This window comes from Rhipicephalus microplus, chromosome 6 (assembly GCF_043290135.1).
Source record: "Rhipicephalus microplus isolate Deutch F79 chromosome 6, USDA_Rmic, whole genome shotgun sequence".
In the NCBI taxonomy this organism is placed as follows: Eukaryota; Metazoa; Arthropoda; class Arachnida; order Ixodida; family Ixodidae; genus Rhipicephalus; species Rhipicephalus microplus.
The window spans coordinates 188430252-188443092 of NC_134705.1; the positions used below are offsets into that span (position 1 = coordinate 188430252).

The window sequence follows — 12841 nt, forward strand, 5'->3', positions numbered from 1 at the left end:
TATTCTGAAAAAACGTCACGCATTCGAACACCGACTGGTAACTTGCACGTCGCAACAGACAAGGTAAAACCTTCGTATAGCGAAAAAAATCTAGACCATTTCGCCAAAAAACTGAACCTTAAGCCGGCTTTCCCAAGAGCGATGAAATCGGCATTTTCAACGTGTTCACTGCACCACAACACTTCAGATGTTACTAAACCACCCGAATCCCTTGATGCTTCGTGTCACACACAAGGCCCAGACGGTTTCGAACATGTGACGGCATTTACGCGTGACGAGCTGGTGAATCCTCACAATACCAGCCCGCACCCTGACGTTCCAGACCAGGGACGTTCGACAGACATTCTCAGCCAAATCACGTTGCAAAGAGAACATACGCCATCAGAACCACCTGAAGCCGTGTCTGTTGTGCTCTTATCATCAACTGATCACACACATGTGAGTCAAGGCACTGCAGGAATTTCGAATCCACCAACGCCGGCGCATTGTCAACTGACAGAAGCATTTACAATCAAGGATGACTCACAACCATCTTGGGAGCTTTCTCATCAGTCTGTCACGATGCTTTCATCGCAAGACAAGCCCAGCAGTGCAGTATCGACTAACAGCTGTCTACTGATCACATCACCATGCAAAGAAAAGCAGACTCATGTTCCTGAAAGATGCCCATCTGACCAACTTTCGCCACAAAACGAGCAATTTCAACAAAGGCAATTCCACGAACTCCAGGAACAACAACGGACACACCAACAAGGACAACGACGCAAAGCAAGCCTCTTAAAACAAATTCAAGAAGCGAGGCATCTTCGCATTAGGAATCGGTGCCAGAAACGCATTTGGCACGTAAGATCAAGACTGCGCCCAAGATTACAGCTCCGAAACCTCAGGCAACACCGAACGAGACAAGAAGTCATCAGTTCTGCCACGCAAGGATTCAGACACCATCCCATTAGTTTACGACAACGAGCACGCACGCAGAAAGGACAGCGACGCCGAAGACCGATCTACTGCAAGGCCTTCAAACGGCGTCCACTCCTCGCAGTAATGGCAGCTGTTTCATCAGTTTCTACGCTCAAGGGTACTTGTGTTTTCCAGAGCGTAATAGTCAGCCTCGCCCACCAGAGCTATACTGACCCCGGATTGCTGCCCTCTCCTGTGAAATCTTTGTGCGACTTTACGGAACTTCAATCTGATGTGGAACTACAGCCCATTTGGACATTTTTGTGTGTGTTCTAAGTCTGTTTGTTCATCATGAATTTTAATATGCAACGCGCGCATTCTTTCGGGGGGAGGGGGAATCATGTAACGTAAGAAAGTAGCGATGGTTAGGAATTAGAAGTAGAAGCCGAGAAGGAAGAAGTGAGAATAGAATAAACATGGGGTATGAGCCAGGCCACGTCTACCATTCATCATAGCTTCATATATATATATATATATATATATATATATATATATATATATATATATATATAGCCGCCTACGTCAGGATGCTCTCATGATCACCCCGATAATTTCGGGTAAACTAAAATTAGTGTGGCAGGTAAGATGGTTTGACGAATATGACTCGCTGGTAATGACATGAATAATGCCACAATCCTGTGACGTGCGTCGTCGGATATTTCCTCTAGACGTTTGGCTCACAGCCGCACGCGGGTATGTGCCACAGGTTTGGCACAGGATTCGGCAGTTTATATCTGTCCAGGAATGGTGCGAACTGAGTAATGGGTAATTTTAACGCATGAACATTAAGGAAAAACTGACACCGGCAGCGTTGATCCGATCAATGCAAAGAATAAATGTCGGGGTCACAGCTGAAATCAGACTCCGAGATCTTGCGTGGCAGTGAAGTATTGTACCGCAGGACTATATACGCCAGGTCTCGGATCTACATTTTAAACAGAGCCTACGCAGGCGTAGTGCTGCAGTGTGGACTGTCTAATTTTAGGAAGATTACACATATACTCCTATAATAGGTGTGTCAAGTGGACCTAAGACTATTGTGTACCTAAGCGACACGTACAGAAACTGATTCACGTGGTATCTGTACTGGGCTACCATCTTAACAAGCACAAGTTGTACACATCAGCTATGCCACTTCTGGTGTTGCTAATGGCATCTTACCGTTAGCGTCATTACGCAACTGAGGACCACTTCTTAAATAAAACATATGCAACTGTTCAACATGACAGTGAGTACAAATTCGGTACATAATTTTAGCGTCATTTCGTACCGTTTCGCTCAATGATAGAAACTGCAACACTCACCTTCTCTCCGGATGCTTCACACAACACCGATTCCCAAAGTACGTGGGATCTGCCGAAGTTTTTTTTTTCTTGTGTTGTTTTATTCACTCGATGCTTTTAGCTCAAAGTGCCTAGAACGTTCTTTACAACGGGTATACGCCGCGGCGGAGTGGTGGTTATGGCGCACGGCTGCTGACCCTGAAAGTCACGGGTTCGATTCCAACCGTGGCACTCGTATTTCGACGGAGGCGACATGGTATAGATGCCCGTGCATGTACCGTGTGATATTGGCGCGCGTTAAAGAACACCAGATGATCGAAATTCCCGGAGCCCTCCATAACGGCGTTTCTCATACTCAAATCGGGGTTTTGGGACGTAGAATCTCCCGGCATTAATCTTACTTCCGTTACCTCGGTATGGCGTGATCGTTTGTTTATGGCAAGCCTCTGTTCCAATTCTTAGACAGCACGTTGACAGTCTACGCAGGTTGCTTAGAAGACAGCACCAAGCCCGTGCTTTCCGAGAATAAGAACACGTCTGGTCGGCTTTTGCGCGACGATGCGCCACCTCACGTCGAGAAGAAAAAGCTAAAATAAACAAACGTAGCAGTTGTAATATCTGGCTTACTTCGTGTTGAAATAAAAAACAAATAAACATCACTCACATTGAGCATCTGGGAAAGCGTCAGCTTTGTGTGCAGACGACCATTCCGGCGAGATCCGATCTATCTGAGCGATTCACTGAGCCACCGTCTTGTTTAAACAGCAAAGTAGCCTGCATCGTATTTGTCTACGATGCGGTCTTCTCGTAGCTGTCTATTTTGCCGGCTACGTGAGAATTGGAATGGGACTTAAAATGGCCGCTGTCCATTTAGCTGCCTATTTAGCCGTTTACGGTGAGTATTTGAACACGTCCCAAGATACCGCGTTCCCGGACCACGCTAGACGATCTGCATTTGCTGCTATGCATGCCAACTCAACACCTCAGTGATATCTGTTCGCAAGTACACCGAGCGTATTTCTTGCGCATGCTCAGGGTTCGGTTAAAGAGGAATAATATCACATATGAAAAGCTGCATGGTTGGCCCGGCCCGAGCTTGGTTTGATACCCTGCACTGGGGATAGGGAGAAGAATAGAGGAAGATGTCCAGAAAAGACGTGAGGGATCCCTATCGATCGCAGCGTCGGAGCTATACACATATCTGTTCTCTTCGTGTCACTGACTTGAGCAGTCATGCAGCCATTGGTTGCGGTTCTCTTGTGGCATTTCGTTAGTGCAGTAAACAATGCATGTACTTACCGTCTCAAGATCTGTCCCACAACATGAGTTTTACTTGCTTTCTTTTAGCGGTGACGAGGTCCAGCCCTTCGTTTTCTGAAGTCGCAGGATGCTGCTGGTCTTTTGTGGGTGCTGCTTGGGCTGTCTAGAGATCCTAGGACGACTAATTGTCCTCCATTGTCGCCTGTATACGCAACCATATGAAGCGCATTTAAAGTGCTTTTTCAGTGTCAACGTGATATATAGAAGTAGTTATCGGCGGTTTTTCTTCTATACGGGCACTTTTTGCTCCGTGCCTCAACTTTGGATATCCCTCAACCATACCTCAACTATCAAGGGTCTGTCGTGGCTGGGTTGGGGTCGTCTTTTTAACCATAGTTCGAGTTATCGCTCTGCACCAAGTTAGCCTACAAATTGCCACAAGAGACGATACTATTAGGTGGGTGCTTCTCACTAGTGTAAATAGCTACCTTCTTGTGCTGGTGCTCCTTCCTTTTCAAGATGTCTTGAAGTAAGCCCCAACTGACATAGCTACATGGGCGTCTTTTCTCAGTTACTTCTCGCTTATCACTCAATATCGCGATTTTAATTCTGGTATCACTGTGGTGGTTGCGGTGTTAAAAAACATGACATGTAAACTACGCCTTAACTTTATAGTTACAGCAGCGTTTCTGTATAGAGCAGGTCATCCGACATGCCATACTAAATGACACACAGCCTGAATGAAGAACAACCCTGTATATTCCTTAATATCTCAAGCTTTCAGTCTATACTGATTATACTGATGCATTTGGAAGAAGAATGGATGAGTATTTGTCTCCATTTATATACTTAGCTATCTTTTTCTATTGGTATAAGGAGGAGGAAGAAGAATAAATGAGGAAGGACAGGGAGGTTAGCCAGTTCTCAGACCGGCTGGCTACCCAGTTATTGATATAATGTTAGGCACTATTCTACGCTGGTGATTCAATCTCACTAATTTCCTCATTTAGTTTTTTTTTGCTAACACAAAAATTGTGTGACATTTCTTAAACGAGAAGTGGCGCATCCAGCGCACACACACATGCACGAATAAATAAGCAAGAAAACAAACAAAACAAACAAACCAGAGATCGTTTTCACCCATCCATTTATTTATACTATCATTTTCCTATTTACAAGACGAAAAAAAAGAATATGGAAGAAGAAGCATGTACACTGTTTTTTTTTTTTGACAGAGACGTGCTGGCACACACGCAAAACTCCATATATAACTCTCGTAAATCTATTTATATTGGGCGCACGTGCACGGCTCATCGCATACTCTATTCGTCACTGACCCACACAATATGGCCGACGCGCCCCCTATACCTTATCGCTGGCCTTCTAACTTTCTAAAGAAAGAATTGATAGTTTACCGTCACACATTTGCTGCAACGTCAGAGCTTCATGTTGCGCTTTCAGCAGTTCGCTGATCAAAGGAATACCCGAAGACAAACTCCTAAAAGGATCGAATAGACCTACAGGGTAATCTCTTTCAATCCATATCTGCTCTTTCTTCGTCAGAAAGACGCTATAACAGAAAAGCTGAATGATTAGAGCGAGAAAAAAATGTCATGAAATCAAGGGAAACTAATTCTTGCTGTTCGAGTGAAGACTTCGATGGTGACTTAATGACGTAAGTGTAGTGTCACGGGTATCTTCTCTCATCTTTAAGTGTATTTGCTACTAAGCAATAGTACCCAAAAGTTGTTTCCGTGTACGTGTGGAGAGGAACGTAATCTATCGCTGCATCTTCGCTTCGAGAAGCCGAGGTTCCAGAGACATTTGCCATGTTTGTAACAGTGTCGCCGTTAGCGGCACAGACGGAACGCCGGTGACGCAGACTTGCGCACTAAAGCGTTGGTAGGGCCATCTTCGAACACAGAGGTCAACTAATATCACTGACCAACGATTGCGTTCTGGCTGATACGAGGGATTCGACAACAAAAATAGTTAGCACTTAATGAACATCCTTATCCGTCTGTAATGATGCGGTGGTGTAGATTTTCGATTTCGTGGTTAAGAAATTAAGAAGAGCATGGTGTGTAGTGCATACAGTATTCACGGGAGTCAGCAAAAAAAAACGAACACATATTTCATAACAGAAGGACATAACGCCTCGGCATATTACCTTACATTGCAATCTCAAATCTGGGTTCCTTAAGTAACAATGAAAGAGAGGAAGGGATTCAATGAACAAGAACAGGCACAGAAACTCTAAGTCGAACAGAAAGAAGCCTTTTGGTGTCGTCACTTTTACAAGTCGGTATACTTCAAAAGTAAATTTGAAAAAAAAGCTCGAAAATTGTCAACGCGAACCTTGAAAGTACCGCCACATTCACCAACATTCGCAGTTGTTTCTTCTGTACACGAGATTTTGGAAGAAAAAAAATTTTTTCCTGCCCCATTATTTAAGTCCATTCATGTCATGAACGCTGATACAATTCGTTCGCTCATCTAGATGGGAGTGTTAGCGAAATTTTGTTTGCACAGCCGCAAATGACTACAAGCCTTCATAAGCGAAAAAGAAAAGTGAGGATGCATCAATTGAGTCACAAATAACTTTTGTTTTCTCAGCAGGTAAGTACGAATTAGATTATAGAAAATTTGATTTAGCATCAAATTTTTGTCAAAGCTGAACAGCACCCTCCACTACGGCGTCTCTAATAATCAAATAGTGGTTTTGGGACGTTAAACCCCACAAATCAATCAATCAATCAATCAATCAAAGCTGAACAGCAAGTCTTACGCTTAGCCTCCGTGATTAGCCCCGGAAGAACACCGTTGCCAGAGCTAATCACGGAGGCCACACTTTAGGATACCAAACAGTTTTCCACTGCACGCTCCTCTGTTTAAGTTCACGGGAAAAACTGAGACTACGTAAGCATCTACGAATTTGTGCAAACTTCCAGTTGTACGTCGAACTTTATCATGAGAGCTCTTCTCGACCATAGATTTCCTAGGCCAGCGCATACGCTTACCATTAAAGCTAACCCAAGTGATTTCGTTATCACCCCGTTTGACTTCATATCGCTCCATTATTGTTGCTTCACATTCTTAAAAACCAACGGTACAGAGACATCAGTGGTGAGAAACTTGGTCAAGCAACGAAGAGTGTTGTATTGATACGTGACAAATGACTGAGAACTAGAGGCAAAATTGTATACGTTTCAGCGATAGCAGCACCACCTCGACCCTGCGGTGATCGTACGAAACAATGAAAAAAAAAAGACTAATTCCTTCGTGCGCTTGCCGACAGCGCCGACTGGTGCTGCTTTCACGCTGAACCTTGGACGAGAGTAATATATCTGCAGCTATTGTTTAGGGTCACAGCTCGAATTATTGTGATTTCTTCCTCTGTCGAGTGTAAACTGTAGTTTTCTTGGACAGCCTGCGCAGATGCCTCGCACATCACATCGCAGCGGTACCGTGAAACGAAGGGTAAAACCTTTTCACTTATCATAGGAATTGTGCGGCAAGAGAAGGATTTACAAAAATGAGGAAAAGTTATGGGGTCAACCAGAATTGTACCATTTGCTACGCCACGCTATAGAAGGAGAAATGGTAAACGATGGAAAAAAGAGCGGAGGGTGTAATCACGTTGCTAAAGTGTGATTGGTTTCAAGTTTCTATACTGTTCATGAATGATCACTTATAATAAGGTCCTATTGACAATCCCCCCCTTTTCCACAAAGAAATGCACTGCCGAAGGAGCAACGGCAGCGTGCCTTTTGTACTCCAATTCAGAAAGAAAGTGCCATTCTTTTCCGTTGACGATGTCTGTAGCTTTGGGTAACCAGCCGGTCTAAGAACTGGCTAAGCTTTTCTTTACAGAGTCGGTGAGCGCCTTCTTTCTGGATTGTGGCAAGCGAGTACTGAGGCTGACGTTCCTGCTTCGGCAGTGCACAGTTCAGAAAGGATTATTGCCGCACCCAGGAAGCCTTCGTCGAAAAGGTGCTTGAAGAAACAAAGGGTCTAAGTGTCAGGAGCTCAAAATCGTGATGTTTGTTCATTCTCTGATTCTCTAGTAGTCTCTGCGAAGGTGCTTTTACGGGCAGGCGGCATGCGAATCTTATTTCGTGACGTCATGGAAAGGCATCTGCAGGCGATCAGTGTGGTGCATGTTTGCGCGGACTTTTTGAAAGGTGGGACAGCGGCAAGAAAAAAAAAACATTCGTGCTGTCATTGCACGGGACGTGAGCTCTCGTCTGAGAGAGCGAAGGACTAGAATCTATACACACAAAAACAAAGTAGGAAGAGCTTGTCGCGTGCGCACATTTTATATATAACCACATTTTCGTGCAAAAAATGTTTTTCTGAACCGAGAGTCTAAGTCATATTTTCCTTTGTTCCGCACAAGCACTGCACTGGCGCACAAACACACATCACGCTGAATTTCTAGCGTCTCTACTGGAACGATCATCAGGAAAACAGTTCGGGGTTGTCGTCGTCACGTTGGTAGTCCACGTCTATAGTAACACGCTTTCATCTTCCACGTAGTCCTGGTTTTGTCTTCCCGTCGGGTTGGCTTGAAAACATGAAACATCCGGATCCTTGTTCAAGACGTCTGGTCATATGGACTTTGGTGAGAGGAGCGAGCCTATCTGAGCTTCTCTTTCGTGGCACACATCAACACACGTCTCTGCGCAACACCACTATGTTTGTTTTTCTGGGTAACCACAGCATGGCGTCGGAGTAGTCTAGCTTGTGAAGTGAATGTTCTTGGTTGACCTGGTTCGTTTTCGAATGTGGGCTGCCTCGTCTCTTGTAAAATTATGGCGTCATGATACTGCATCTTGTATAGCCATGTTGAATCAGATCTCAAGTTTCCCTCGCCTAAAATTTCCTCGAAGAATTCGGCGGGAGGAGGGATAGGAATAACCACAAGAGTGATGACCGAAGAGTCAGCATAGTTGCTGACGCTACCTAAAGAGATGCTGTATGTAGTGTTGCGATTTGGAATTAGCTTTTCCACGTTGTTCTGCTTCAAAGAACTCCGGCCAGCAACTGTTTTGTCTCGCACACGCACTTTTTGTCAGTCGCGCATAAGCACAGTTTCATTCGTAGCAATTCACACTACATGACGTGGCGACTTGTGAGCGCATCACTGCGCCAAGCCTCCGAGCTCGACACTTTAACGACTAGCATGGTCGGGAGTGGCTGTCCAGCCCATCCGGTGTTTTCAAAGCTGGCGTAACTTTATTTGCTGTCATACATATGACAAGCCATACACCACTGGTATGCCATAGGAGCTGCTTGCTTGCACTTAACAGGCAGTGACAAGGCTGCTGTAAACTTTTTGTATACTTCCTCATCAGCCTTTTTATCCTGACTTTTTACGTTGGTTCACCAGGAGAGCATTTATCAGGAGATGGAACCAGATCCATAGCTTTGAATGTAATGGACAGATCATTCCCCGGAAAGGGGTCAAGTCAGAGGCAGTTCGTTGTGCGAGTTACGTAGGTTCGTATATTTGCGTTGGAAACGAAATAAGTACAGGCCCCGGTGTTCTTGCTTACTGGTATTGAAAGTGCCGTTGTCTGAACACTCCAACTTGCCTTTGTTGTTTCTTCCGCAGTCCTGTGATAGATCTCGTGCCTGTCATTCCCATTTCTCAATTCAATATCACGCAGCATAGTCCAGCGCACATAAATTACACCTCCATTGGAACTTGGGGCGTAGTGTCGTTATCTTTCACCGCACAAAACCGCGCACAATCACTTTCGGTGAAGTGCTTCCCATCCTGGACGTCGCTGTGTATCCCGAACATTCTCTCTAAGAGTGGCATGTCCGTACGGTTCCAGAGATGTGCCCCGCAGGTAATCCTCTCTGCATCGTATGGCCCACGTCATCGTCCCGATTGTGCTGTGGCCAGAAACTCGGGCGCGGTCATTGTGCATTTGGACCTCCACGTCATCCAGGAGGTATGGGGTAAGCTGTACTTCTGCCGAAGGAGCTTCTCTCTGTTTTCGACAGGGGACTGAATTGGAGGCTTCCAGTCCTGGTCTTACGTGCAGAACATGGACTCGGTCCTGGCCGCCGCTGCGGCGGCGGCGGCTCCCCTGGACTGCGCCGCCATGAGGTGCGGCTCGGGGGGCAGGAGACAGAGCGGGGACCACGCCGATTCTCCGGCGGCGGTCCCCGCGACTGATTGTCATAAGGCCTGGTAGTCTGGCGTCAGACCCAGGCTGAGGTCGCTCAGCGCCGCGGCCGACACCAGCGGGTGTCCAAGCCGGAACCCGCTCGCCCCGGTTCCCGGGAGTACGGAACTGGGGTCGCCGCCTCCGGAAGCCGCCGCGGCCGCCGCAGCAGCGGCTGCTGCCGTCAGGGTAGACGTCGGATGCACCGATGGTGCCAGTACCGGGGCGCCAGTCGATGACGGGCTTTTGAGGTCCGAGCCGAACAGTCCGTTCATGCTGTGTGGATGGTGCAGTGACAGTTCTGTGGTGGGCGTCACGGGGCTGCCCGGAAGTCCACCCAGGTGCAGGTGGTGCGGCATACCACCGGAAGAGAGAATGGACGAAGGGGGAGGAGGGGAAGTCTTGTTGCTACCTCCGTGCTGCCGGTCCGACTTGAGCAGGGTGCTGCTGTCCGGGGGACTCATGCAGCCGCCGGAGTCCGAGCCCGACTTGCTGGAGTGGTTGCTGTTGCCCGAACCCTTGGTGGGCAGCTTGTCGTTCGGGTCCCTGCACAATCAATAAATAAATCAATATTATGACATCGGTACTCCTCAAGAGTAAATACGATGCAGAACGAAGACCTGAAAGCAAGAAACTGTCGGGAGACCTTGCTTTTTTATCACATGCATAAAAACGTAGACCAGGAAAAGTCGTCGTGCATATATGGGTACATATGTGTGACCGCAATCGTGAGACAAGTAATGTGTTCTAGACCACGGCAAGGATGCAACCTCCACGGAAATGTTTAGACATACGACGTAATAGGAGAGTGTGTTAGCCAGCTATAGTGTATAACTAACCCGTTTCGCATAGTTGATTAGCTTTGGGCTAGACCGTTACAACGTTATGTGAACTTCAACTGCGCTTAGGAGAAGAAATCAGTGCATTAGTAGACAGGACGACTGCAAGAGTCTTGTCTTGCATTCGTCCTGTCTACATCTACTCTGGTGCCTCGCCCGAAAAGCAGTTTAAGTTCACATAACGATGTAATAGGCTAGCCAACCTATAATAAGAACGTGTTGGTCAGTACATTTGTCCCCAGAGATTGAAGCTGGCCATTATGCGTGCCATTCTCTATCACTTTCGACTTTGACAGCCAGTTCTGGTCATGGAATATCCGTGCGATGAAACAATGACTTTACGCGTATTACATATTTTATTTCGCCCCGTGAAACATAAATTGCTCTTTTTTTATTTCAGGCATATCAAGGTAAGAAGCAATGCTTAATTGTGGTGCAGTGCAACCTCCTTTTGCCGAATGCCAGCTACGCAGCCAAAACAGCGAAAGAGGGTACGTACAGGCTCTGCACCCGCATGAAGATGGGTATAATGTTAAAGATATACGCACTAGCAAACACCTATATAAGTAATAGCGTTCCATGTTAGAACGATACATTTCCGTCACCGCAAATAATGGGTATTGTGCCATCAATAAAACCAATGCAACTTCTACACATTCATCGCATCAATTATTATTAGTACTTATTATTATTATTATTAGTAGTAGTGGTAGTAGTAGTAGTAGTAGTAGTAGTAGTAGTAGTAGTAGTAGTAGTAGTAGTGCCTTGACCAAAGTCTAAATCGGTGCCAACGCATTTCAACGTAGTAGCATTGGCCGGATGCATGCCATGTCGTAACGTTCACTTGCCGAGCACTGCCGCGCAAAAAAAAAAAAAAGATGCACGACGCGTTTTCCCGCGTCAGCGTATATACGCGTTAAATCCTCCAGCAACGCCCTCTTTCGGATGCATGCATACGTTCGTCAGGCCAAGCAATATAGCTGCGGGCGCCCCCGCGCGTCTTCTCCTCCGGTTCTTAGCAGCCAAGCTACCCGAACAAACCAAGCAGCAAGTACAGACGCGGAAATAAACTAGTAGAACACTCGATTACCGCGGTCTTTCTCGCGTCTCGACGTTCTAGTATATGTTCTCTCGCCACGCCTCTCGTTTTCGTCTGCGAGACTTTCTTCTTCGCTTCACCCTTCGTCTGCCGAGGGTTCTGCCCATTCGCTTGCAACCCCCCTCTCCTCCCGGCGAGATATCCTCGGCGGCCCGCGCTACGCCGCCTCAATCGCCACTTCTTTCTGGCATGATTTATATACCGTAGCGCGCCCTCCCGTGGCCTTTATATCGCGCGCCATACTCTCGCCTTGGTTGCTTCAAACACCCCTCTCTGAAACTTCTCATGCCCTTCTCCACCCTAGGCGTCGTCTCGCGGCCCCTAGCCGACCGCCTTCTACTCTCCTTTCGCCTCTCCGCTTCTCCTCTCCACTTTCTGACGCTAGCCTCGCCGGCAGCTACCCTGCTGTTTTTGCCCGTGAGCCTTTTGATTCATTCAAGGATTCGCGCCACCTCGGCGCAATAAAGCGTTCGCCCTTGTCTCAATACGCGCCTGCACCACGTCGCCGCCTTCATATTTTTCTCCCCCTTTCTTTAGGCTTAGGTCGGCCACTTTAGCTTTTCTTCTTTTTTCCTTCGCAGTTTGCGCGGTCTGCCTTCCCCGTTTATCGCGTGGTCTTCGCTGTACACCGTCTCCTTGCCGCTCCGTCTGTGGAGTGTAGACTGTCTGGGATTCGTTTCGAATACACACGTGCAACGCCCGTCGGAGTTCGTAGCGTACAGACCACGGTTGCGAGCACTGATAATTTTAGGGGCGAAGCTCCTTATGCCGTGGGTCGTGCGTCCGCGATGTATGTAGTAGAAGAAGTAATTGTCGTCGTCGTCATAGTAGTAGTAGGTAGCCACTTCTCGTTTAGTCCTTGGAATGTCCGCTGGATGGCGGTACTTCTCTATGATGAACATATCATGAAAAGAGGCGAGATGGCGGCTGCTACAGTGTTCACTAAATATACGAACGGACGTACGGACGGATGCACGAACGGATGGGCGGACGAACGCACAGAGGGACGCACGGACGGATGCACGAGTGGACGGACGCACGGACGGTCAGACGGACTGAGGGACGGACGGACGCACGGTCGGTCACACGGACGGATGCACGGACGGACGCATGAACGGACGAAAGCGAGAACGATCGAACGGACGGAAGCGCGGATGGACTGACGGACGCTTCGCCCTGCTCATCATCATTCAGTCTGTGGATATGCTGTGATTTTTGTTC

The 12841-nt window shown here is 47.2% G+C and overlaps 2 protein-coding genes across 6 annotated transcripts in view; one reads left to right on the forward strand and one right to left on the reverse strand.

Annotated features, from left to right (window-relative positions):
• Window positions 1-4633: 4633 nt before the first annotated feature.
• The window catches only part of LOC119166983 (homeobox protein SIX6-like), an 80236-nt gene continuing 72028 nt past the window's right edge, over window positions 4634-12841 (reverse strand). The window contains exon 2 of the mRNA XM_037418383.2: window positions 4634-10228. Within this exon, the coding sequence (XP_037274280.2) occupies window positions 9697-10228 (532 nt within the window). The 3' untranslated portion in view covers window positions 4634-9696. The remainder of the gene's footprint in view (window positions 10229-12841) is intronic.
• LOC142765739 (uncharacterized) overlaps window positions 10919-12841 on the forward strand; it is a 306400-nt gene continuing 304477 nt past the window's right edge. For all 5 annotated transcript variants that reach the window (XR_012884379.1, XM_075867266.1, XM_075867269.1 and 2 more), the window contains exon 1: window positions 10919-11012. Coding sequence is in view for 2 of the 5 variants with exons in the window: in XM_075867271.1 (XP_075723386.1) it covers window positions 10942-11012 (71 nt within the window). In the remaining 3 variants the exon portion in view is untranslated. The remainder of the gene's footprint in view (window positions 11013-12841) is intronic.